The sequence below is a fragment of the Eumetopias jubatus genome, unplaced genomic scaffold (genome assembly GCF_037043125.1).
Source record: "Eumetopias jubatus isolate StellerSeaLion01/CBP00866 unplaced genomic scaffold, mEumJub1_p1.0 scaffold_1, whole genome shotgun sequence".
Lineage (NCBI taxonomy): Eukaryota > Metazoa > Chordata > Mammalia > Carnivora > Otariidae > Eumetopias > Eumetopias jubatus.
This window is the reverse complement of record NW_028274807.1, coordinates 2,533,899-2,559,623: the sequence shown is the minus strand read 5'-3', so window position 1 is coordinate 2,559,623 and position 25,725 is coordinate 2,533,899. Positions and strand designations below refer to the sequence as shown.

At 61.9% G+C, this 25,725-nt stretch overlaps 1 protein-coding gene across 1 annotated transcript; it reads left to right on the top strand.

Annotated features, from left to right (window-relative positions):
- Positions 1–486: 486 nt before the first annotated feature.
- Positions 487–10,889, top strand: GATD3 (glutamine amidotransferase class 1 domain containing 3). The gene is made up of 7 exons (XM_028126460.2): positions 487–690; positions 1,402–1,454; positions 2,744–2,857; positions 3,568–3,687; positions 7,011–7,103; positions 9,016–9,172; positions 10,331–10,889. Exons 1-7 carry the CDS (start codon positions 562–564, stop codon positions 10,457–10,459), a joined length of 795 nt encoding a protein of 264 aa, XP_027982261.1. The 5' UTR covers positions 487–561; the 3' UTR covers positions 10,460–10,889.
- The last annotated feature ends 14,836 nt before the right edge of the window (positions 10,890–25,725 follow it).

Genomic DNA, 25,725 nt, shown 5'->3' with positions numbered 1-25,725 from the left:
GGGGTGCGGGATGAAGGTTCAGGAGTAGAGACCAGGACTGTTCCAAGCCCGTCTTCGGTTCCAACTTTTATGATATCCCGTGTTATTAACCCTAGAGATTAACCCTAGAAGTCTTAAAAATGGAGCGGTTCCAATCTCAGTGACGGCCGGCCTTGCGCCCGGGGTGTCTGCCGTTCCCCGGGGGCCTCAACGGGGACCGTTTAAATGATCTTGAACACCTGCTGGGAGTTTGAAAATTGATAGATTAAAGGAGGGTATAATAATTTATGCAGTCGCCTCCCGCCACCTGACTCCTGGGTAACACCCAGAGGTTTTCAACGGAGGAACCCCAGCTAGTACCTGAAGGAACCCTCCCATCCCCCGTTAGCGACGGTTGAGTCCAGGCAGGCCGCCGGCGGCGCGCGCAGCGCCTTGGGGAGGGCGGCTTGCGCAGGCGCGGCCCCGCCCACCGGCGAGTGGGCGGGAACGGCGGCCAGGCCGACTGCGCAGGCGCGGCGCACGCTGGCTCCGTGCGGGGCTCTGTGGCCGCGTGACCCTGCGACTCGCTGTCCCCGCGCGGTCATGGCGGCGGTCCGGGCCCTGGTGGCGTCCAGACTGTTGGCGGCGTCCGCGTTCGCGCCGCTTCATGCGTCCACCCCCCGCGCGCCCCTCCACAGCTCCGCGCCGCGCCCGGGGGCCAGGGTGGCGCTGGTAAGTGGACGCGGGCGGGCCTGGGGGCGGGGCTCCCGCCGAGGTCGGGCCCCCTGCCCTCCCCCAGGCCCGCCCCCCAGCCCCCGCCCGAGGGCGACCCCGAGGGCGACCCCGAGGCACGCCCGCTCCCAGGGCGGGCCCCCTGCCCTCCCCCAGGCCCGCCCCCCAGCCCCCGCCCGAGGGCGACCCCGAGGCACGCCCGCTCCCAGGGCCGGCCCCCCTGCCCCCAGCCCCGCCCGCCCCCCAGCCCCCGCCCGAGGGCGACCCCGAGGCACGCCCGCTCCCAGGGCGGGCCCCCCTGCCCCCAGCCCCGCCCGCCCCCCAGCCCCCGCCCGAGGGCGACCCCGAGGCACGCCCGCTCCCAGGGCGGGCCCCCTGCCCTCCCCCAGGCCCGCCCCCCAGCCCCCGCCCGAGGGCGACCCCGAGGCACGCCCGCTCCCAGGGCCGGCCCCCCTGCCCCCAGCCCCGCCCGCCCCCCAGCCCCCGCCCGAGGGCGACCCCGAGGGCGACCCCGAGGCACGCCCGCTCCCAGGGCGGGCCCCCCTGCCCCCAGCCCTGCCCGCAGGCTGGGCCGCTCCCCCCCAGCCCCACCGCTGCCCAAGGCCAGAGCCTCCTCACCTCCAGCCGTCTGAGGCCAGCGCCCTTCTCCGCCCCGCTCCCCGGGCCCGCCGTGTCCGGGTGGACTCCCCCTTGACCCCTGCCCGTCTGCAGGTGCTGTCTGGTTGCGGAGTCTACGACGGGACTGAGCTCCACGAGGCCTCCGCGTAAGCCGGGAAGGACGCTTTGCTTTTGCCGCGACCGTTTGGAGACCCTTTGATTAGACAGAAGCGAGGGAGAGCAGGGACGCATTTGAGTCACTCGTGTGCGGCGCCAGGAGCCGCGGACAAGCCCGTTAAGTACCTTCCGTGGCCTTGTGCCCCAGAGATAAGCCCTGAACACGTCTGGTGTTCTGTTATCACCCGCTGCTTCACTTTGAAGTCCCCGGGCAGGCGTCCCCATTCTCATTCGGGGCTCTGGTGTGATTTTAAGGCGGTGAGCCGCCCTGGGCTGTAGACGGTTTCTTTGATGTGGCCTGTCAGCTGTTGCTAAGTCGTTTGTACTGTTTTTTTTAGTTTTTTAAAAAAGGTTCGTGTGCGCTGGAGTGGTAGGTGTCGTCCTGGCTGGAGTAGGTTGGGAGGGAGAGTTAGCGCATGGTTGGGGAACATGCCCCTCCCAGGCGCAGGGCTGCCGGTACCCAGAGGAGCCCGAGGCCCCTCCCCAGCCTGCGGCTTCCCTCGGCTGCCCGCATGGGCACTGGGCATGCAGTGGACTTTGGAGTGTGCCGAGCTAGTGGGCGGGAGAGGGCCAGGAGAGCTTCCAGATGGGGGCTTGGGGCAGGGCCTTGGGGCGGGGGCACGAGAATGCAGAAGCACGGGGTGGCGGGCGGACAGTGCGGCCATGGGCCGCGTGGAGAGCCCTGCAGGTCCCAAGGAGCAGAGCCTGAGGGCCAGGGTGGTGCTGGCCCTACCCGCTCATGCCCCTCACGCCGCCTCCTCTGAAGGGGGACGGTGAGAGCCCCGGGTCTAGAACAGATGTGGACATGTGCCTGGCACAGAGCAGCCCTTGGGGGGAGACCTGCACATCTCTCCCCCAGCCCCCTGGCTGTGACAGAAAGGTGGGACAGAGCAGGACTTGCACCTACTGTCCTGACCAAAGCCCGGCTCAGATCCTCCAGCCCTGCACTGATTGGCCTGTGGGAAGAAGAGCACCACGAAGCAGCCTGAGAACTTAGACGTCCAGGCTGTGACCAGTCGAGTCACGTGTCCCCTGCACCCCAGTTTGTAAAGGGAGCTTGGGGACCAGCTGGGCTCTCCAGGCTAGTTCAGTGACAGAGAATCTGGATTGCGGATGTTTGGGTTATTGGCAAGCCGGCCGTAGTTTTCTGTAAAGCTCACGTGATGGTAATATACGTCAGGGGTGGATACGGGGCACTCTGCAGAAGTCCCGCTCACAGAAGCGAGGGGGTCACGCCGGGCCAGGTACGTCTCAGCCGGTCTGATTTTCTTCCGTGCAGGGTGCTGGTCCACCTGAGTCGTGGCGGGGCCGAGGTCCAGATCTTTGCTCCTGACATCCCTCAGATGCACGTGGTTGACCACACCAAGGGGCAGCCTTCTGAGAGTGAAACCAGGTGTGGGTCCTGCCCCTCTCGCCCTGGAGTGTGGGCCAGTGCCTGCTAGAAGCTCCTTGAGAACCTGTGTGCTTGGTTGCGTTGTCCTGGCTGCGGATCTGGCTGTGTTCCGGGCCGTTCTCATGCTCTTGTTGCCTTCTGATGCCCACCACAAGTCGTCCTGCCTGTGTTTCGTGACCACCTGCCGTGCGGCTCGGCTGGGACTCCTGCCTCCTGCCCCTGCTTGGGCCCCGATCTCTCTGGATCTCTCTGAGCGTTTCTGTCCCTGAGGCACATGCAGCCTTTGGCACCCTCTCGCCCCGCCCGTCTTGCTCCGGCCGCAGGGTCCAGCCAGGGAGAGCTCTGTCTCCTGGGAGCTGCAGGGCCTCTGTCAGCCCGGGCTTTGTCTTCCTGCCCGGGCACCGGGCCACGCAGCCTGGAGGAGGTAGCGCCTGCTGTGGTTGGCCCTGGGTTGCTTCCCTCCCCCTGTGCAGTACCTGGACCTTCCCACCCCTATGCTGTCTTTCGTCAGTGCCCAGGACTAAGTGCTGCAGATGCTGCCGGGGGCTAGACTGGCTGGACTGGCTTTCCTGGGCCCCGACCTCCGGCGCACGGGCCCGGGCCTTCCCTAGGGCAGAGGACGTGTGTTCTCGTGCGGTGGCCTCCCGCGCGCCCCGCTCCGCTCTCTGCACGCTGACGCGGTCCTCAGGCCTCTCTGTGTTCTCTCCCAGGAATGTCCTGACGGAGTCTGCGAGGATCGCCCGCGGGAAGATCACCAATCTGGCCAGGCTCAGCGCAGCCAATCACGACGCTGCCATTTTCCCTGGAGGCTTTGGAGCTGCCAAAAACCTGTGCGTGCTGGAGCTCTGGGGTCTCTGCTTTCCACCTGTAGCACAGCGGGGGACGGGGTGGCCGTGTGAGCCGCTGCAGGGTGGTCCCAGAGCCTGCACGGAGCTGCGCTGTAACAGGACGCCGCTGTAGGATGGGGCTCAGGTGGAACTTGAGCAAGACGTGGATTTTTGTCTCACTGCTTGCTGAGTGCTCTTGGTACCGGCCACTGTTGCGGGGGGTGGGGGGGGCTTCGGCGTCCACTGATCTCACCACTGTGCCGGTGGTCTTGTCCCATCAGGACCCGCGTGTCTGCACGTGTTTCTCGCGGACACCTCCTCTTCGTGGGCCTTGCAGCAGGGAAACCGCTTTTCTGGTGGGCCGTGTAGAGGCTGGTCCTGACCGGAGGAAGGGAGTCCTTTCTTGTTTTGTTCTCTGGGTCGTTGCCATGGTAGCTGGACCTCAAGCTGTCACCCCGCCGGCGTGACGTTTGGGTTTCAGGTCTTCTTTCTGTTCTCATTTCTCATTTCTCTACATCTTTCTGCCCGCCTCATAGAAATCCTCTGCGCTGGCCTCACCAGCCCGGCACATCCCCTCTGAGGCGGCTTCACCGTAGCTGGCTTGGGAAGACAGGAAGCAGCTGTACCCCACGCTTTGGGGTTCAGACGTGGACCCTAGTGGAGTAACAGCCTAGACTGGGTGGGTTTCAGTGGAAACCCAGCGGATGGGCAGATCAGGCTTCAAGTGGAGCGTTTTCCTTTTTCTCGGGTGAGCCGGCTGCTCTGGCCCACGCCCAGGGGCCTCTGACGGAGTGGCTGGCTGTGAACTCAGGCAGCCCGCCCCAGCCTTCCGCCTCCCTGCTCCCTGCTCCCGCCCCTCCCCTCCCCTCCCAGATGAAGTGGGTGCGGGGTGCCGCCTGCACCCTCACCTCACAGCCTCGGCCAGCGCGTACCCCTTGGGTTTCCTTGCGGTGCTGTCTGGTGTCCTCGAAGGTCTCTGCTCACCACTGCCTTCTGCGATGGGCTCCTGTTCTCCCTCTCCTCCTCCCCGCTCTCGAGTTCTCTGTGAGCATCGTGGGAACTGGCCAGGCCCTCTTCCCAGCTGCTCCTTCGTGGAGTCTCCCCTCCTGCCCCGGCACCCCTCTCTGACCTCCCCCAGGAGTTTTGTCTGTGTCTGGACCGTAGACTTTCCCCCTTACTGACCCGTGTGGCCAGCTGCCTGCCCAAGACTCGCAGCAGAATGTCCCTTCTCTGGTCAGAGCTGCTTTCCCTAACCTGGACCGTCGTTCATCAACTCTACCTCCCTGTGGACTCCTTGTGCATAGGGCATGGGGTGGGGCGGGGTTTGAGCCAGACGCTTTGGACCCTTGTGCTCGTTGCCCCCCACCCCCGTTTGGGTTAGTTGATGGGTGCCGTTCCCCTGCAACAGTGTCCTGGCTGGCTGTGTCTGGGTGCCCTGCACCCAGAAGTCAGGGGCAGGGCAGGCTCCCTAACGTGTTCTGACAGTTCATGGCTCCCCTCGGCCTGCAGACATCTGAACGGCTTTGTCCTGGGAGCCGTTCCCATACTCCTTCCTCCTGCTGGGAGCCCTCCCTCCCCCTCACGTCCACTTTGTCTTCCAAGAACCAGCCTGTCGGGCGAGCTTCCCTTGTCACTGCCTCCTTCATGCGCCCCTTGGCAGTAGATGGCAGAGAATGGCCTGCGTTGGCTGGGCTTGATGCTGCCAGGACCAGGGTCTCTTCCTCGGGAAGATGAACCTTGTCTCTGATCATCAGCACCATCCCTGGGGTGAGGGCACTGCAGGGATCTGCTCGGGTTGTGTCCGTGGTACAGCTGACCACCCACACGCGGTTGGCTTGCAAGCACAGATAGGAGGTGCACCGGGTTGTAGGCGGGTCTTTGCTCTGCATTCAAGGGAGCGGTTGCCTTGGGTCAGCGCTCATGTCTGTGAGCTCAGTCTTCCTTGGGGGAAGCTGTGGCTTATGGTCACTTACCTTATTCCTCCTGACCTTTCCAGAAGACAGGCCAGCTTGCTGTGGTTGGTCTCCTTAGCCGTGGCTACTGTGGCTGTTGGTCGTGCTGTGTGCACGCAGCAAGGAACGGCAGGCGAGTTCGCTGGGGACAAGTTCCCCGTGGGAACTCGCTCTCTCCTGTTTGGGGCCTCAGGCTTGTCCCTGCACTGTTTCCCCCTTTCACACGTGCTTCCCGAGAGATTCCCGTGTGGTTGTATTAAAAATCTAACCAGGGTGCCTGGCTGGTGCAGTTGGTTGAGTGTCCAACTCTTCGGCTCAGGTTGTGATCTCAGGGTCGTGAGATGGAGCTCCACGTCGGACTCCGTGCTCACTGGGAGTCTGCTTGAGGTTCTCTCTCTTCCTCTGCCTCTGCCTCTCCCCTCTGTGTGCGTTCTCACTCTTTGTAAGATAAATCTTTTTTTTAAAAAAAGGAAAGTCTAACCAGATGGAGGCCTGTTAAGCTTATTGTTCTGTGTTTTGTGTTTTTCACAAATGGTGTGGCTTGTTGGTGGCCCATTAACCACCTCACGGCTGCACGCGCAGATCCCGTCGGGTAGACGACCCAGCTCTGATGGACAGCGGTGGTTTCCAGTTCTCACTTTTGGCCTGACAGCTTTTGGGGGATATAGTTGACTTGTATCTAGAGGGTGAACTGTGATACGTTTGGCCGTGCGGGCACACCCTGAGACAGCACCGCAGGATGGCAGAGCTCCGTGGCGCCCACGCGTCCCCCAGGCCTGTGCCCGCGACACTGCAGTAGTCGGCCCAGGACGGAGGCGTCCACACGTGCCCAGAGCAGAGCCAGAGTGGGGCTCTGGGTAAAGCGCGTGTGCTTCGGGGTTGCCTCCCAGGGAGGTGCCGGCGTGTAGCCGGTGGGAGGGGAGGCCGTCCAGACCCCTGAGCTGTCCTCGTTGTGCTGAGGGAAGCCGCATCTCATCTAACCGCATCTCTTCCTTCTCCGTGGATTGCCTGTCACGGCTTTTAGGCCCATGGCATGTCTTGCTGCCCCTTAGCTTATGGAGCAGACCTCTGAGGACCCCTTGGGTGTGGCCCACTGCCTGCGCACCTGCCGGCTTTGGTTCGCTCGGGGATCGGCTTCCCCACCTCACCTCTCTGCTGCCCCCTTTCCTGCTGTGCTTGCTTCTTTCTGCTTTAAAAAGTGGAAAAAATTATATATGTAATTACATGAAAAACCACGCACATGCACATTAACTGCTTGTCTCAGGTGCTGGGGAGTTAGCGGAGCCATGGGTGTGTGTCCAGGGTGGGGTTGGAGGCTCCCCAGGCACATACACCCCCAGCTGTGAGATCTGAGGATGCCTCCTCTTGTGGTAGGAGCACGTTCGCCGTTGACGGGAAAGATTGCAAAGTCCACGAGGACGTGGAGCGAGTCCTGAAGGAGTTCCACAAGGCCGGCAAGCCCATCGGGTATGTGGCAGGGGGGCGGGGGGGCCGTGTGGCCTTAAGGTTGTTTTCACTCGGGCTTCACGCGCCGTCACGGGTACCTTCCAGCTTGGAAAACTCTGTGGTCCCGGTAATTTGTCCTGGTGACTTAACAGGAAGGAGAGCTTCCAGAAGGCTCCCCAGTCAGTCCTCCCCTGACCCCAGCCTTTTCCAGCACCCCTTCCCCTTGCCTGGCATCTGCCCGCCCGTCCTCGCTCGGGGTGGGCTGGCGCCAGTTGGTCCCCGCTGCCCTCCTGGGGCGGCATGCTCTCGCGCGCCCAGACTCAGCGGCACGGCCTCGACTCACCAGACCCAGGCTCGTCACACACGGCCTGCACCGACCTCCCAGCGGTTACCCACGCTCCCGTGCTGACGCCGTGGGTTGCTCGTCCACGTGAATGCACTGCAGCGTGGAGAGGGCTCGGCTTGGGCCTGCTGGTTCGGGAAGCCCCCTCAGCAGCTCTGCTCTGCTCGACACACTGGAGACAGTGGGGTGCGGACGTGGGAGCACGCCGGCCTCCTGACAGTCGTGTGAGCAGGGTCGTGTTAGGACGGTTCCTGCGAAGGTCACTCACCAGAGGTCGTGCCCAGTCACTGTGCGGGAGTCCCCTCCTCGCGGCAGGCACCGGCCTCGGCTGCATAGGCTGGGAGCACGTCTGCTCGGAAGAGCCGAGCTGCCCAGGGAGTGGGTCACAGCGCCGCCACCGGCCTCTCCCCTTGCTGGACGCTGTCTCTGGAGCAACACCCATTCACGTGGGTGGGCGCCAAGGAGGACCCTGTGTCGGAAGCGCAGGTGGGAGCGGGGGGTCTGGTGGCTGCGCCGTCTTGCTCGTGTGTCCCCTGAGCTCGGGCCTACGTTTGCGACTCGAGAGCAGGGCTGATGTGGCCGCAGCGCCGTTTGCATGCATCCCGTGCTGGCTGCCAGGTGTCTGTGGGCTTGTGACGCGGGGCACTTCAGAGACACTGGGTTCAATCACTTGTTACCTACTTGGTGGCAGAGGAAAATTTTCTCCCACGGGTTTCTGAGCACGTCGTTTTGGGTGTTGTGAAGTTTGAAAGGGAACACAAGCGTGTTCCGACCTTACTTTCTCATGGCTCGTCGGAGCGGTGTGTCTGCAGAGCCGTTCCAGTGGGCATGGGAGAAGCAGGCAGGCCGTGCTGCAGATGAGCCCGGGCAGAGGGCCACTGGCAGCGTGTGTGCACCCCGGGGGAGGGCAGGGAGGCCCGGCTGCAGCTGTGCGGTGGTGCCACACGCGTCCCCTGAGCGCGCACTGCCTGCCGTGGGTGGGGTCCCAGTGCAGGGTCTGGTGCTGCTGGTCAGCAGGGCCTCCTGGCTGGAGCAGAGCCTCATACGAGCCCCGAGGGCAAGCGCCGGCCACACAGCCCCGCACGCGCCCCAGGAGCGAACCGCGAGGCTCAGGCACCTTGGGAATGGCCCACGTGGGTGTAGTGGGGCTTGGTGCTCTCCTGGGAGGGGGCCCTTCACTCCTGTGATGCCCAGCACACCCATGGGTCCCATGAGACCGCTCTTGTACTCTCTCCAGAGAAGTCAGTGTTCTGGGGTTAGCTGTTGCTGTGTGAAAAGCCACCCTGAAACTCAGGCCTAAGTCCACTGTTGCCATCCGAGCCCATCCCTGCGCACAGCATGGCGGGTGGCCCGGTGCCCTCTGGCCCCCTACTCCGTGGCCAGGCCTGGTCCCCGGGTGCCCAGAGCCTGCAGCACATGCGGGGAGCGAGCTGAGGCTTGCTCCTCGCTCTGTGGGCTCAGCGGATACCATTTGTTCTCATCCTCAAGGTCAATTCCGTTCCTTCAGTATTCCCTGCTGCGCCCCGGGCCCGGCGGCCACACGTGCTCTCTGAGCCAACCCATGTGCCGACCCTGTCCCTCACTTTTCAGCTTGTGCTGCATCGCTCCCGTCCTGGCAGCCAGAGTGCTCCGTGGCGTCGAGGTCACCGTGGGCCACGAGCAGGAAGAAGGTGGCAAGTGGCCCTACGCAGGGACCGCGGAAGCTATCAAAGCCCTGGGCGCCAAGCACTGTGTGAAGGGAGTGACCATATCCTTTCCGGCAGCCAGCGTGGCAGTGGCATGTGGTGCTGGGGACCCCTTCTCTGACCCTTGGGGACTGCCCCGGGCAGGCAGCCTCTTGAACTAGGACTGCGCGGCCGGGGGCCTCTGGGAGCAGGTGCGCGACGGGCGTGGCACCCAGTGCCATGACGTACCGGTCCCCAGGCCGTGTTTCCGAGTTGGCCCGGTGGATGCTTGCTGTGTGCGGCACACCCCAGGCCTGGAGCTCTGCTGGGCTGCCTCGTCCGGCCAGCCGACGGCCCGACGGCTCCAGGCTCGATGGGGACGAGTTTCTGGCCGGGAGGGGAGGGAGCACGCGCTGCAGGGTGGGGGGCCGCTGCAGAGGGAAGAAGTATGGCGGGGGGTGGGCGTGGGATGGCCTGGCTGGAAGCCCCTGGGCGGTGCAGACGGGTAGCCATCCCCGGTGGCCTTGTGGGCCCCCGATCGTCCCGCGGGTGCCCGAGTGCTGTGCGCACGGAGCCTTGGGCCATAGGCCGACCACATTCCGGGTCCACAGCTGGACGCAGACTCTCCCCATGGGCCAGAGGTGAGGAGCGGAGGGTGTGGGAGACAACGCCAGGACGCTCTGGGTGTCTGCCTCGAAGGTGCCTTTCTCTTCTTGCACACGGCTTCGGGTGAAGGGTTCCATCCCCCTCCCGCGCGGAGTGGCCAGCGGGGCCAGGCCTGTCACTGCCTGGGGTCTGGGTGACCAGGACAGGGGCGCAGCTTGTGTAGAGGGAGGGTCCCAGGTTGGGCTGGCCTCTTGCCGTGGACAAGCTCTCTGGTTTACTTTCTTGATCGGAAGAACAGAGCTGCTTTTGCCCGCTCCAGGGTTGCTGTGGGGCCCAGGCCGGCGCGCGTGTGTGTGCAGCCCAGGTCTGTGGGTGCGTCTGGGTCCTGTGGGCTGGGCCGCCCTGGGGCGTCTTGTGAAGCCAGCGCTCTGCTCGCTGAGGTTGGGAGGACTGCATCCTCCAGTCGTGAGCGCAGGCAGCACGGGACGGGGCCCCGTGGGCACAGACTGCAGCAGGAGGAAGCCCTGTTGCGAGCTGCCTTGAGAAGGGGCCTGGAGCGGGGGCTGGGGTGGATGCTTCACGCCTGTAATGCTCTGGTCCTTGCTGGCTGACGTTTTCCCATAACTTCCGTGCACGAAGCTCACGTGGACCAGAAAAACAAGGTGGTCACGACCCCGGCCTTCATGTGCGAGACGGAGCTTCACCACATCCACGACGGGATCGGGGCCATGGTGAAGAAGGTGCTGGAACTCTGTGGAAAGTGACCGTGCCGCGAGCCCTGCGTCCTCCACCAGGTGGAGCTGGTGGCCTGTTTTCCCCGTGGCTTCAGTTTTTCTTCTGTAGGTATTTTCTGCCCAAAGAGGCATCCTTGGGGCCAGGGATGGATCCGTGTGTGGCGTTCCGTCCACACCGCGGAGGCTGGACTCCTTGTGTGACCTGAGGTTAAAGTGGGGCCTGCTTTTTCAGGAAGAGAGTTGGGAGACCCGTCTCCCCACTGCCTCACGTTTGGCTGGCCTTAGGATACCTGGTTTGGGGAGGAAAGAATTTTTTTGAGTTTACGAATCTAGTACTTAGGAAATCGCATTATCATGCTTATTGGCAATTGAAAGTTCTCTAACGTGGAGTAAAAATGTACTAAAATGGGAAGGGGGTTGCACCGAGGCCAGGGAGAATAAACTGCTTTCCGGACGGACACTCTGCCGGCTGCGTGTGGCACCTTCTGAAGCTGGTGTGTGAGGTGCGTGAGCGAGGTTTCTTGCTTTCCAGGAAGGAAGGGACGTTGCAGACGCTCAGCCTGTCGGGTCAGCCTGCTGGGCAGGGACTGTCGGGTTGGTCCCAGGCCACGAGCCACAGCCGACGTGAGGTGATAAAGAAGCAGCACTGGCTGATGGTCCTTGTGTGTGTGCTTCTCTGTGTGGGGGGAGACGTCTCAGGTCTCAGCCTGAGTGTGGCGCGGGCTTCACTCGCTGTAGCACATTCCCCCTCCGGCCCGCGTCCCGTGACCCCCGGGGATGCCCCCACACGCAGCTGCCGGGGTCCACGTAGCGGGCCGTTTAGTCTGGGCCTGGGAATGGGGCGCAGAGGCCCAGGCCCCCCACCCCCCGCTGCTGTGAGAGGTAAGTGATGATGAACCTCCTGGTTTTCGGGCCTGTGGGCGGGGCAGTAATGCCTGATGCCATGCCGCCCGGCCCCCCAGCCCACCTGGTGTCTGGGTCAGCTGGCCTCGACATGTCTGACCTTCCACGGGAACTCTGTTCTCTGGGGACCTGCCTCCCCCCCCCCCCCCGCCCCAGCAGCAGGAACCCCCTCGGCCCACCTGCGGGCACCAGGATTGCCCTTGCTCTGGGCAGCCTCCCAGGGCCCATCAGAGGTCAGGTCACTGAGGATAACCGTCTCCTTCCTAAGAAACTTGTCTGTCGAAACCCTTTTTGTGTGTGTGCACGTAGGGAAGAGCGCCTGGGTCCCAAGCGTGCAGCTCGGCGAGGTCTCACAGCAAGTGCAGCTGGGACCAGAGGGCAGAGGGTCTCCCCGCCCCGCCAGGCCCGAGCGCTCTTGGCTCCGTGCACAGGGAGCCCTTGCTGTGTGGCTTTCGTCTGTGGACGAGTTCTCCCCAGCGGGTCTCTCCACGGGCTTTCCCATGTCACGGGAGCACTGCCTTTATGAACGCTCTTGTAGGTGCCTGGGCGCGTTTCCGGGCACATCGGGTGCTACATCCAGGTGTGGGCTTCTGGACTGTAGGGAGTTTGGAGCTTGGCTTTAGTGAATAAGGTGCTGCACTGCACGAGCGCCCCAGCCACCCCCGGCCAACGTGGCGCTTGGGCCTGGCGGGCCTTCTCCGTGTCCTGATGGCCACCTAGCAGATGTGGATGGTGTGGCCCTTGGTTTTCTCTGGTGTCTCCCTGATGTCTGCTGTCTCTAATCACCTTTTTGTTGGTTTTTTTCTGCTTTTTGGTTGTTTGCTTTGGTGAAGCACGTGTTCGGGTTCTTATTCATTATTGGAGGTACGTGTGCATTCCCGGCTACGTGTCCTCCGTCAGGTACGTGGGTCATGCGTGTTTTCTTCCATTGGCCTTTTCTTCTTCGAGGGGGCCTCGATGAGCACATTCTCCTGGCTTCTGTGTAGGCCCGTCCACAGCCCTTTCTGGTGTGTGGTGTTCTGTCGAAGATAACTTTCCTCCCAGGTCAGGGAGGCTTTCTCTCCCCATGTTCTCTGTTGTCTGCCTTCCACCTTCACGTCAGTAGTTCATCTGGAAGCTGCGGTGATGAACCCATCTGCTCTGCAGTTTGATTTCTTCTGGAAACACCAGGGGACGTGCCCCCGGAGCAGAGCGGCGGTGTTCAGCGGCCCAGGAGCCGTCCCCACGTGGCCGTGCGCCCTCGGGAAGTGGGGCCCTGGGCAAGGGCAACCACTGGCACCACCCAGAGCCCCCACCCGCCTCCACTCCCTCGGGGGTCTCCGCAGGGGCATGGGTGATCTCAGGCACTGTGGGGCACAGAGCACCTGATGGCAGAGCCGCGCTGGAGAAATGGCAGGCTGACTGGGTACCCCCTCTTGCTACGCTTCCCGGGAAGGGGGGTGAGCAGAGAGGGAACGGGGAGACGCAAGGACAAGTCCCCACAGGAATGCTCGGTGATGGGGTAGATTCGCGCCGTTGTCCATCCTGTAGCTTTTCAGGCGGATGAAGCATCTGATCGTCCAGTTCGGAAGGGCACATGCATGTCTTGCTTTCCTCCTAAAAATCCCATGGCAGTGACAAGATTCAGTGATGCTAGTGCGCATGGCTTCCAGAGCCCGGAGGCACCTGCACCTCCTCGCTGAACTGTTGCAGCAGCCCTGGGGGGTGGTCCTGACTGGCCACAGTGGAAGGTCCAGCCGGAAGACCGGCGCTAGAGCCTGTGCTCAGGAAGTAGATCTGAAGCGTTGGGAAGGCCCGGAGGGTGGCCGCAGCAGACCAGAGCCAGACGGAGTTGGTCACTTATTTGTTGGTGACGATCGAGTACCTCCTGAATGCCAGGGGCTGTCCCAGAGCTTGGGGGGGGGGGGCGGCGGGTGCAACAGGTAGATTCTGGGCTGAGGCTGGCTGTGTGTAAAGAACATTCCAGATGGAGGCCCAGCAGGAATGGCTAGAAAGTTAGTTCAAGGGCATCACGGGCGTGGGGCGGCAGAGGATACGGGTGATGTGCCTGGTGTCCGTGACAAGACCGTGGATGGAGGGCCCTGGAAACTTGTGAACATGGAGGCCGGGCCGAGGAGCATGCTTATGTCCTCTGAAAGAGATTGTAGAGATTCAGTATGATTTCTTCCTTAAATATTTGGTAGGATTCACTAGTGAACCCATCTGGGCCTGGTGTTTTCTGTTTTGAAAAGTCATTAATTATTGACTCCATTTTTCTTTAATAGATACAGGCCTCTTCACGTTGTGTCTTTTAAGGAGCAGATCCATTTCAGCCAAGTTACCAAATGTATGGGCATCGAGTTCTGTGTGGTATTTGTTTATTATCCTTACAGTGTCTGTGGATCTGTACTGATTTTTCTCGAAGACTCAACTTTTGGTCTCATTGATTTTTTTTTTTTCTATTTCATTGATTTCTGCTCTGATTTTTATTATGTCTTATTTTTGTTTGCTTTGGATTTATAATGTTTTCCTTTTTCAGATTTCCTAAGGTTATTCATTTAGATCTTTTTTCTTTTATAACGTATGCATCTGATGCTGTAAATTTCCCTCTGAATACTGCTTTTGCTGCATCTCACACATTTTGATTAAGTTGTATTTTGATTTTTATTTAGTTCTAAATATTTTTAAATTTCTCCTGAGACGACTTCTTTGATCCATGTGTTATTTAGGAGTGTGTTGTTTAATCTCCAAGTATTTAGGGATTTTCCAATCGCCTTTCAGTTACTGGTTTCATTCTCCTGTGGTCTGGGAGCAGACGTTGTAGGGTTTCTATTCCTTTAAATTTGTTGAGGTGTGTTTATGGCCGAGAACATGGTCTGTCTTGGTGAGTGCCCCGTGTGAGCTTGAGAGGCATGTGTATCTTGCTGTTGTTGGATGAAGTGGTCTGTAGATGCACATTATGTCCCGTTGGTGGATGGTGGTGGTGAGTTTGATTGTGTCCTTCCTGATTTCTGCCTCCTGGATCTGTCCTTTCCTGAGACCGGTGTTGAAGCCCCCAGCTGTAACGGTGGGTTCATCTGTTTCTCCTTGCAGTTCTGTCACCCTTTGCCTCACGTAACTGATGCTCTGTTGTTAGGTGCATATGTGTTAAGGATTGTTACATCTTCCTGAAGGATTGACCCTCTTGTTACTACGTAATACTGTTCTTTATGCCTGGTAACTTCCTTCCTTCTAAAGTTGCTGTGTCTGAAACTGATAAAGCAACTCCCACTTTTGATTAGCGTTAACATGGCGTATTTTCCTTTATCCATTTACTTTTAAGCTAAATGGGCCTGTATTTAAAGTGGGTTTCTCGAAGACTGCATACAGTTGAACTGTGTCTTTGATCCACTCTGACGGTCAGTCTTTCCATAGGTGCGTTTGGACCATTGACGGTCAGTGATGACTGATACTGTTGGACTAATGTCGACCACACCCGTGACTCTTCTCTGTTTGTTGCCCTTGGTCTTTGTCCTGTTTTTGTCTTCCCCTCTTTCTCTGCCTTGCATGGTTTTAATTGAGCATTTCATAGGGTTCCGTTTTCTCTCCTTTGGTAGTGTATCATCTAAACTGCTTTTTCACTGGTTTTCGTTGCTGCCCTACAGCCTGCGGTCTGTTTACAACTAATCCACTGCTTTCAGATAACAGTGTGTCAGCTCCCAGGTGGTAGGAGTGCCTTCTGGTCACGTGGTGGTCCTGATTCCTACCCCCGTGCCTCCAGTGTCCTGCTGCCACGCACTTCCTTACCTGCAAGTCGTGATCATTGACTGACGTCGTGCCTGTTATTTTGAATGAACTGCTGATCAAGTAAGAATAAGAAAAGCAAGTTTTTACTTTTCCTTCACTTACTCCTTCCTTTATGTGGATCTGAGTTTTTGGCCCGCGTTACTTCTCTGAGAAGAACTTCTTTTAACCTTTCTTGCGAGGCGGGTCTGCTGGCCAATCCCCTCAGTTTTAGTTTGAGAAAGTCTTTGTTTCTCCTTCACTTTTGAAAGACAATTTCGCAGGGTGGAGAAATCTAGGTTGGTGGGTTTTTTTCTCTCAGCACTTTTGAGTATTCACCCTGCTGTCTTCCCGCTCACATGGTGTCTGAGGAGACTTTGGAAGTCATTCTTTGCTCCGCGAAAAGGTGTTTTTTTCCTCCAACTTCTTTCAAGACTTTATCTTGCTCTTCTATGGTGTGAATATGATAGGCCTAGCTGTAGATTTTCGGCGTGTCGCCTTTTACCTGCTCTATGCTGAGGGCTGTTTGGATTACCCCGGCAGAGCAGACCGTTCTGGAATCGGCCCAGCAGAACCTGCAGTGTGTTCTCTCTGCCGCACTTCTGCAGGGAGGTTGTGTGGCTTTGGACGTTCTCACTGGTTCTCATCAGATCCGGAAGTGCTCCGTGTGCCTGCCCCTTCCTCTGTGTGAGAAAGGAGTGGGCGGGCACCGAGGGAGGGACGTGCTGGTCTGGGATGGGCGCTGCAGCTGTGCTGGCCAGGCTGGGTGGGAGGCGGGTGCTCCCAGAGACAAGGGGGCAGGAGTGCTGGAGGCCCCGCCCCGAGAAGCTGGCTGGGGTGTCCGAGCTGCACCGGTGATCACAGGGGCACGAACAGCCCCGGGAAGACCAGCCCAGATGGTGGACTCACAGAACTGTGAACAAATAAAATGATGTTTTAAGCCACTAAGTTTTGGGGTAGTTTGTTACTCAGAAGAGGCAACTGGTAGACCCCTGCCCAGGCTGGGTGGGAGGCCTGTCCAGCAGGCTGCCGGCGGCACGCGGTCTATGCCTCTGGCCGAGCCCCATGGGACTGGGTGGGACCATTCTTGCTCATCTCGGGGCCGAGCCCTCCGCCTGGGGCCTGGTGTGACGTAAGCCCTGAGTTGGCACCTGTGGGCGGCACGAGTAGATTCACGCCAGCGCTTTCGCAGCTGCCTCCGATGAGCCTTTCCTCTCACTAGTCTGCCCGGCAGCAGGGGCTGGGATCTGGAAGGGGGCCTGGGGAAAGTCGGCAGGTCTCACAGGCACCTGCAGCTCCAGGTGGGTGGGGGCAGGACGTGGCTGGGGTGTGGGAGAGGCCGGTGCTCGGGCGGTGCCCCGCAGGACGGTTGGCTGCAGCTCCCGGAGAGCGTCAGACCTGCCCAGGTCGGGCTGGGCCTGCCCCCCACCCCCCGCAGCCTCGGGGGGGCCCGCGGCTGGGTGGGCATCGGGGCTGCGTGGCACAGGGGTCCCCCTGCTGCAGCTCTGGGCCGGGCTGCTGTCTCGTCAGCCTTTCTTAAACGTTCTTTCCTCTTATTGTGGTAAAATATACATAACATGAGGTATGTCATTTTAGCTATTTTAAAACGTACCTTCAGTGGGGTAAGTACATCCACACTGTTGGCAGCCGTCCTCTCCAGGACCTTGGACGCCTGCAGGGTCCACGTCATCTTCCCAAGCTGGGATTCGGTCCCGGGAAAGCGCTGACTCCCCACCCCCACCCCAGCCCCTGGCGCCCCCACCCGCTCCGTGTCTGAGTCTGCTGCCCTGGCGCCTCGTATGAGGGGCCCACACGGCATCCGTGTTTGGTGACTGGCTGACGTCCCTGAGTGCGATGTTCTCAGGGTTCACCCGCGTTGTCGCAGGTGTCAGACTATCCTTCCTTGGATCGGCTGGGTAACATTCAGCATTTTGTTTGTCCGGTCGTTGGGGGTGGGTGATGGGCACTGGCTGGCCTCACCGTTCGGCTTTGTGCGCAATGCTGCTGTGAACGCACGTGTCCAGATGCCAGGTAGCCGACCGCTTCTTTGGGGGATGGGCCCAGAGGTAGGATGGCTGCATCGCACGGTGGTTCTGTATTTGATTTATTGGGGTACCCTGCACTGTCGTGTACAGCGGCCGCCCCACTGCATTGCTGCACCTCCTTGTCCCGTTCCGATAATGGCCAGCCTCGTGGGTGTGGGGTGCTCCTGGGGGCTTCTTGCTGGGCCCGCACTACAGTGCTCCCCAAGAAGCCACTTTTGACCTCGCGGGTCACTTCTCAGTGGTTGTGCTGTCCCTGCCCACGAGCTCTGCTGGACACCAAGTGACCCGGAGCCCCAGCTGTGACCCTGTGTGTATGCATTTCTCTGTAGAGCGGCTGCTGAATGTGGGGTCCTCCAGGACGGCAAAGACTCCTTCAGGAAGCCTGGCTGGACTCCCATCTGAGCGCCCCCCCGGGTGTAGGCCTGCAGGGAGCGTGCACGGCTGGTGCTGCAGATGCTGGGGCGTCCGTGGGACTTGTGGGAGAGGGTTTGTGAGGGGCTTCAGGGGGTCCCGGGTAAAAGCCACAACCATCGTCCAAGAGAAGAACAGGTTTTTGGTGGGGAAGAAACACCCTGGGTGTTGGTGTGCTTGGGGTCCACCTGTGTGTGCAGGGGGGCTTTCTAGAACAGGCATCCCCCAACGAGGCAGGCCCGGCTGCCCCAGATGCCTGTCCAGGTGGCCGTGGGGCTCCAGTCAGGCCCTGAGCCCTGTGTTCTGGACGCGTGTCCTCTGGGGAGCAGCTTTGGGAGCCAGGAGCGTGTTGCTGGGGATATCGGAGAAGGTGGCAGACGTCCATCTCTGATGACAATAGACCTGGTGAAAGCTGGAGCCCTAGAGGGATCCGGGCTTATGCCGTAGTCAGCTGGTGCCACTGGTCTGTGTTCAGAGCCTGTGCCCGAGGCCACCGGCAGCGCTGCCCAGGACTCAGGGCGCCTCTTGTTTCCTGGGTGGTGTTGACCAGGGGCCTGGCTCCTGATCCCCGCTCAGTGGCACCTCGGGCAGGTCCCGAGACTGCCGTGGCCATAGAGAAGCGGAGGTGAGAGCTTGCACTCACGGGGCTCCCGGGGGCTTGGGGTGTGCGTGGCGGTGTGTGCACATGTGTGTGTAGGTGTGTGTGTGCGTGTGGGATGTGTTACACACACGTGCAGGCATGCAGGGGTGAGTGTGTGCGTGTGAGCCTCTAGGATGGCGTCGGGCAGATGCCAGCCCACAGGCTCTGCGTCCACGCTGTGTGTATTGATTACTTTGCAATATGAGTCTCCTTCTTAGAAACCAGTGCAGCCCCAGGAAAACGGGCACCGGCCAGTCATGTGGAGACCCGGACCCGTGGCCCAGCTCTACAGAACCATGCAGGGGGCAGCAAGGGAGAGGGACAGTGTGGATGCTGCTTCTGACCACAGGGCTTTGCTGTGGCAACAGCAGGCCGGGCCTCCCACCCCGCCTCCACCTTGCTCGGAAAAGCTTTGGGCAGTTCCTGGGGCCCCTACTCTCCACCTGGAGGGGCAGAATTCAGGGGGACTGGAGGTGCTGAGCAGGAAGCCAGAAGGGTCCTGACGGGCACGAGCTGGGGGCCTGCTTTGGAGTGTCTTTAATTCGTGGGGACGAGGGCGGTGGCCCAGGGCTCAGGGGCACCCAGGGTGGTGGGCCTGCCCTGTCCACGGGCTGCTGCAGAAGTATCCTCGGCGGCCTCCGGCACCCTTCCGTCCAGTCGGTTCTGAGGGGCAAGTGGGGTCGCACCCGCATCGGTCCTTTGAAAACCGCGACTCTGCAAACACAGATGCCCTCAGGGGTCACAGTTGTCCCGCGTCCGCTGCTGAGACTCTTTCCAGGGAGACCTTGGAGTTTGCTGTGCGGGCTGCAGAGGCTCCGATCCTGGCCCTTGGGCCCAGCAGGTACAGGCCTTGTTTTACGCACCGGTCAGCCTTAGGGATCCACTCACACTTGCCTCCCCTCCCTTAGGCTTCCCAGAACCTTCCAGTTCCTGGGTCCCCATTGCTCACGTGACCACGCTTCCCCCAGGGCATGCCCTCATGGGCCAGGCACTGTCCATACTTGATGCCGCGGACTCTTCACTGCACACCTGTGACACAGGCGCGGCGCTTCCCTCTGGCCGCCGTGACAGGCCAGCTCGGACTACACGGACCTTCGTCCTCGCCGTCTGGAGATCACGGGGGCCAGGGCGTTTGCTGGAAGCTCCGGGGCTCCTTGGCTCGTGGAAGCATCTCCCAGTCTCTGCATCGTCCCGTGGCACCCCCTCGTGTGCCTGCGTCCACACCTCCCCGTGGTATGAGCAAACCAGTCCTAGTAGATGAGAGCCCACCCTAGTGACCTCATTTCAGCTTCATCGCGTCTGCAAAGACCCTGTTTCCAAATACGGTCACTTCCCCAGGTGCTGGGGCTTAGGATGCCGACATGAACTGGGGCGGGGAGGGACACATTCCATCACAGGAGGCCCTAGGATCTCGTTCATGAGAGAGAAACTGAGGCGCAAAGTGAGAGTCCCGCCAGAGGCCCCACAGCTCCAAGGAGAGGTGCTCTCTGTGCACCTCCCCTGCCGTGGCTTCCAGGCCCTCCTGGGTCGCGGAGGTTAGGGGCTGTGCTTGGTCCTTGGGCAGCCTGCACGCTGTCTGCTGCTCTGGCCCTTGGGTCCCCCGTGGCTCTGGCTGAAGGTCATGCAGTCAGGGCTCCCCTGAGATGACATCACTTCAAGCTCATGGGCCTCGAGTCTGTTCAGAGTCTCCCAGGACCCGGGAAGCTCCTCAGAGGCCCAGCCCCAGGCCCTAGGCCCTCTGCTGCTGAGAAGTGGGGCCGGGGGCCCTCCGTGCACCACCGACCCCCGGGTGCCTGACCGCTCTGGACCCCACTCTGTTCCTGCCCCACGTGGAGGCGGCCACCTGCACTAGCCCTGGCCCCCGGCCTCCCTGCTCTGCGCTCGCGCCCCAGTGTGGCCCTAGCTCTTGGCTCCGACAGGAAAGGGTGTTATGCTGGGGGGGTACAGCAGGGACTTGGAAGAAATCCGTGGGATCGTCTTCAGATAATGTAAACGTCATTCTTTTTTCAATGTTCTCTTCAGTATTTTCTGCGTTTTCATGCTTCCCTGCACTTCCTGGTTTTGGCTGCGGTCAGATAGCAGAAGTACTGAAATACTTCTGAAGCGTCTCATGGTGCTTCTGGTCTGGCCCGAAACAGGAAGTGCCGTGAAACGTGTCTCCAGAAGTTTCTGTGTCCACCTAGGGCTCCGTGCACATGGCCGGGGGTCCCACGGGTATGCTCAGACTCTCCACCCAGGAGGGACCTGCTCCCGGCCTGGGGACGAGACAGTTTGGGGGAACAAAGGAGCCTGTCTGTGTCATGTCCTGGGGCGGCCGCACGGGCGCATCAGACAGCAGACAGTCGTCCCGGTCCTGGAGGCTGACGTCTGAGGGCCAGGTGGGCAGCGTCGCTGCACCTGAGGCCTCTCCCCGGCTGTAGACACTGTCATGCTCTGCGTCCTCACGCGGCCGTCCCTCTGCACATCTGTCCTCCCGCATAGGGACGCAGTCATACGGGTTTAGGGCCACCCCCGTGAGTGCGCCTGAGCCTCTGTAGAGGCCCCGTGTCTGCCGTGCCACTCCGGGGAGCTGGGGGCCCGGGCTTCGACACGCGGCTCTCAGGGAGACACCGTTCAGCCCACAAGGCCATCCTTGTTGTTAAGTCCACACAGGGGCGGAAGGTGAAGTGAAGCTGGTAACCGCGTAGGTTTAAACCCTGACCCTTGACAGAGCACAGCGTGTCCTGGGGGCCCCATGAGCAGCCGACCAGGACCCTGCAGACAGATCCCAGGGGCAGGACGCGCGGCTGGGAAGGCGTTGGCACCCCTGAGTCCGGAGGTTTTCAGGGGGTATGCAGATTATTGTTTTTAATTTGGTAAAGGACACATAAGAGTTACTGTACGGTTCAGTGACGTGGGGCCACGCCAGCATCTGGTTCTAGGACCCTCGTCACCCACCCAGCAGCCCCCTGCCTGTCTCTAGGGACTGATCCAGCCTGGGTCATGGTGGAAACTGTTCCGGTTCCGGGAAACCCTCCTGAGCTGGTCCTCAGAGAAGAAACTGAAGAAAGAGGCTGTCTGGGACTCGGACCCCAGCTCTGCCCCGACCGCTGGGACCTCGGCCGGGGCCCAGGGCTGTCCTCTGTCTGAGAGTGGCGGAGGCATCTGGACGAGCCGTGCACGGCCACCTCTCCCCCGAGCCCGCAGCCCTTCCTCGCGGCTGCCCCGCCAGAGAGGACGCTCTGTTCAGGGGGCCCCCAGGTGGCCGTCCTAGACCATTTCCCCAGAACCAACCTGAGCGGGGCGTCGGGATTTACGGAGGGGGGCTGTGCAGGTGGGGGAGACCGCTGGGGGGTGGGTCACAGGGCTCTGGAGGGGGAGTTAGGCTCTGGGTCGCCTGCAGGGCAGGGTGAGCGGGGCTTCCTTGCCCCCACCCTGTGCATCAGCTCCCACGTGCCCCTTTATGGGGGGCGCTGCGGGAATGCCATCCCTCAGCAGCCGGGGCGGGGGGGGGGCTGCTGCCCAGCCTGGTTTTCCCACCTGCTGGCTGCTCCCATAGGGCAGGACCAGCACCCGGTCTGGAGCGCGGGCAGGTGACGCGGGCATCCCGGCCCTCAGCTGTCTCTGGTGGAGGAAGTTGGTCCCTGTAGGGGATTTTGAGGGGGATTTCCAGCTGGGGACCAGCTTTTATTGAAAGTGCTTAATGGGTCTGAAAGGTCTGTCCTGTAGCAAATGAGTCACCTTGGAGGAGAGGGAGACCACAGCATCTTCGGGTCCCGAGCCGGGCCCTGGCGCGGTGGCCGCGTGGGGCCGTGTCACGCTGCCGAGGGATGACGAAGGCAAGCCTCCTCAGCCCGGCGCTTCTTCCCGGTGGGCGGGCACTGTGTCAGGGGGTTTCTCCTGCGTGTCACCTGTGCCACGGAGGCCCAGCTGCACATTGTTTCTGCTGTGTCTAGCATTCGATTTGGTGCGCTCCTGCCCTCTCCGCCCGCCACCCCTGCAGAGGCCGACAGTGGGAACCAAAGCACACGCCAGGACTGCGTGGAGCGCCCGAGACATGCCCCTGGGGGTGTCTGCCAGGAGAGCGGACGCTGGCCTCCGGCCCGAGCTCTGGGCCACCCCCTTACTGGCCAAGCCCAAGGGCATGAGAACTCAGAGCTGCTGTCCGATGAGGGGCTTGGCCTCCCCTTTGTGAGGCCCCCGGGAGGCCACGCTGGCTGCAAGCGTGGGCTGTGGGGTGCACTGCCCCTCCTGGAGGTGGGCGCTCGTCCAGGGGCAGTGGGGGGGCCACTCACTGTCCCCGTGGAAAAGCCCTTAGTTACTCCAAGATGGTTTTCCCCAGTGCCGACAGGGAAGAGCCCACTGAGGACAGCGGCGTGGGGAAGGAGACGGAAGCAGCCGCCTGCGCTTTCACACTTACCCGAGTTATGACTGTAGGGGTGCAGCAGCCGGATTGCTGTACGTTGAGGGAAGAAAGAGCAAGCGCCTGACCCCGCCAGCCTTGAGCAGCCCTGCCCGGTGGTGGTGTGTGCCTGGGGCACATGCGAACACTCCCAGACCTGGTAATTCTGGGCACGCGGGTCAGCACGTTTCCACAGCCTGTGCGCTGTCGCTGTTCCTTCCTGAGCTCCAAGTGGTCGCCTGGCATCTTGTCCAGGGGCACTCCCTCCCCACCCCATTGTTTGAACTGACGGTGGGCTTCTTTGCAACTCTTCCTGATTAAAATGCAGTTGGGGGGCGCCTGGGGGGTGCATTCAGTTCAGTGTCCAGCTCTTTCTGCTCAGGCCGTGATCTCAGGGTCGTGGGATCGAGCCCCACGTCGGGCTCCGTGCTCAGGAGGGAGTCTGCTTGGGATTCTCTCTCCCTCTGCCCCTCCCCCCATTCTCTCTTTCTCTCGCGCGCAAATCTTTAAAAAGATAAAAATAAATAGTAAATGAAGTTAGAAGGCACATTTTGGTCTCCAAGACTTTTCCTTCAGGGCATTTTCTCGGAAATGGGGTCACGGAATCAAGCTTAGGAACGTCTTACAGCCGCGTTGCCGTACAGAAAGAGTCTCGGGGTGTGAGCTCTTCTCTCGTGGATGCTCTCGGACCTCTGCGGTCCTGTGGGCCTGACTCCAGGGCCCTCCCGCTGCGGGGCCTTGGGCAGGAGGGTCCCCAGGGCCTTCCCTGGGGGCTTCTGCGGCGAGATGGCCTTCGTCTGGGAAGCCCCACTCGCGGGCTGCTCCGGCCGTGGCTGTGGCCATGGCTGGTGGCTAGGGGTGGGAGTTCCCACAGCACGTTCCCTCTGCACTCCCTGGGCTCGGGGGAGTGGCCCCACTGGAGCTCAGTTGCCTCTTGGGTGGAGGCTCCCACCAGGTTCTCAACACACTGACTGGACCTCCTCTTGATGGGTGGGGGGCCGGCCAGCGGGGGAAGGTGGGCTCAGCTCTGGGAGCGGAGGGCGGCGGCTGGGTCAGGACCGGGGCTGAGCTGGGCAGGACTTTAGCGGGGACTGTCACCGCGTGTGTCACGGCCCACCTTCCTGCTGACTTGGAGCAGGTAGGGGACTCAGGCTCGGCACCGTGGGGCTCCTGGGGCCTCTCTGGAGATCAGGGGGCCGCCCCATGCCTGGCCGTCTGTGTCCCTTCTCCCTGAGACTCATTCTCCAGCTTCTGCAGACTGAGGTGCCCACCGGCGGCAGGAAGGCCCAGCTCCTCCGTCCTGACGTGTATCCCTCACTCTCCCAACCTGCGCGCCGCTGCCCTGCGTGCACCCCGCCACCTCCATGCCGCGGCCTCAGCCCTGGCCCCTGGGTTCGCCCTGTGTTTGCCCTTCGTGCAGGGAGGGACTCGGCGTGTTCCTTCCTCCTCACGCTGCAGCCTGGCCATGCGCTGGCCGGGGGTCCTCTAGCCACGCCTCACCAGGCGCCTGGCATCTCTGCACGCTGGGCTCGCCCTGGGGCTTCCGGGTCCATCCCTGCTGAGTCCCTCACCCCCCGCCCCCCTACCGGTCCGGCTGCATCTGGCCGCGCCCCTCGCCCCTACACGGGGCTCTCCTCTGCGTCTCCAGCACCTCCACCCCCACCTCCACCACCAGGAGTCCCGCGTGCAGGCCCCTCCCTGAAGTCATCACCACGGAGGGGACACTTGCTGTCCAGAACCCTGTGTGTCCCTGCCCGGTGCTGGAGCCAGTGGCCCTACTTGGGGCCCCCGTTTCTTCGCTTCCCCCAGTGATGTGAGGAAACCCAGAGGGACGCAGGTGCGGGGAAGACGCCTCCCGTCCTCAGGCGCTCAGACCCAGGGCCACACCAGGGTCGTCTGTCCTCAAAGCCGTGCCATGACTCACTGCCCGTCTCGGGAGCCCTGCCCCCTCCGCCTCTCCTGGGCTGGGGCCACCTGGCTCAGTAGGGCCCCCAAGCCTGTGGGGGGCAAGGGGACACGTGAGCCCCCCAGTTCCCAGGGTCCGCCTCCTCCAGGACCCCCCCGCCCCCCACCCCGCAGCATCGGGTCACCCCGGTCGGCACTGGGTGCCACGCGGACCCCTCACACTTTGAGTCCAGCCGCAGCCGCGCCACAGCCTGACTCCGGCCTGTCCCGAGTGGCAGTGAGGCCCGCGCCGCCCGGGACAGCCCCGGGGGTAAGCGGCCGGGGCCGCGGGGGCTCCTCAGCGGGGCGCAGGACCCCGTCCCGTGGGCCTCAGGAGGGACCCCGGGGGGTGAGGCTCGCTTGCAGGCAGTGCTGGAGGGACCCTGGGGTGGCCTGGCCCTGGGGCAGCCCGGGCCAGGGCCGGAGCCGCGAGGGGGCCCCGCTGGAGGCCGCCTGGTGGGCAGCGTTCACCCTGCTGACCCCACGCCGAGCACCCTGCCACGTGTCCTGGGGTCGTGACCCCCACCTGCCTGGCCCCACGAGCTCCCCCAGGGTTGGGATGAGCCAAGGGACAGAGCCCAGGCCGCAGGCCACGGTGGACCGGGAGGCCGCCCTGGAGAGAAGTAGGAAGAAACCCCAAGAACCCCCGGAACGGGGGCGGCTGACTTCGCACATCCTGGGCCCGTGCCGGCCCCTCTCGGACCTGAAAGTCCGAGGCCTCGGTCTCAGGAAATATTCAGGAAGTTCTGGGAGGCCTGAATTTCAGGATGACTGAGCCGGCAGCTTTCAGCCTGGGACCGAGAGGAAGTCCCCCCCCCCACTGCCCCCCAGCCCCCCGGTGGCCCAGTGACAGGAGCGGCCAGGGGCCCGGTTCCTCTTTCGGCCCCTCCCCACGCACAGCCTTGTGCGGCCACACGCACTGGGGGGACATGCCTGCGGTTTCTGGGTCAGAACGTGGGAGGTCGCTCCCACATTTGGTTGTGTCAAGACTACTTCCTGAGCCAGTAGTACCTCGTTCCAATTGCGGCAAAATACACATAATGCCACCTGGACCTTTTCAAGGGCACATTGCCGTGGCACTCAGCACCTTCTCACGGGCGGGCAGCCGTCCCGCTGCCCGAGTCCAGACTTTCCCATCTCCCGGCTGAGCCCTGTCCTCAGGAGACGCCACCTCCCCGGCCCCCGGCGCCCCCCGTCCACTCGGTCCAGGCCCTCGCTTCTCTGGTGGCCT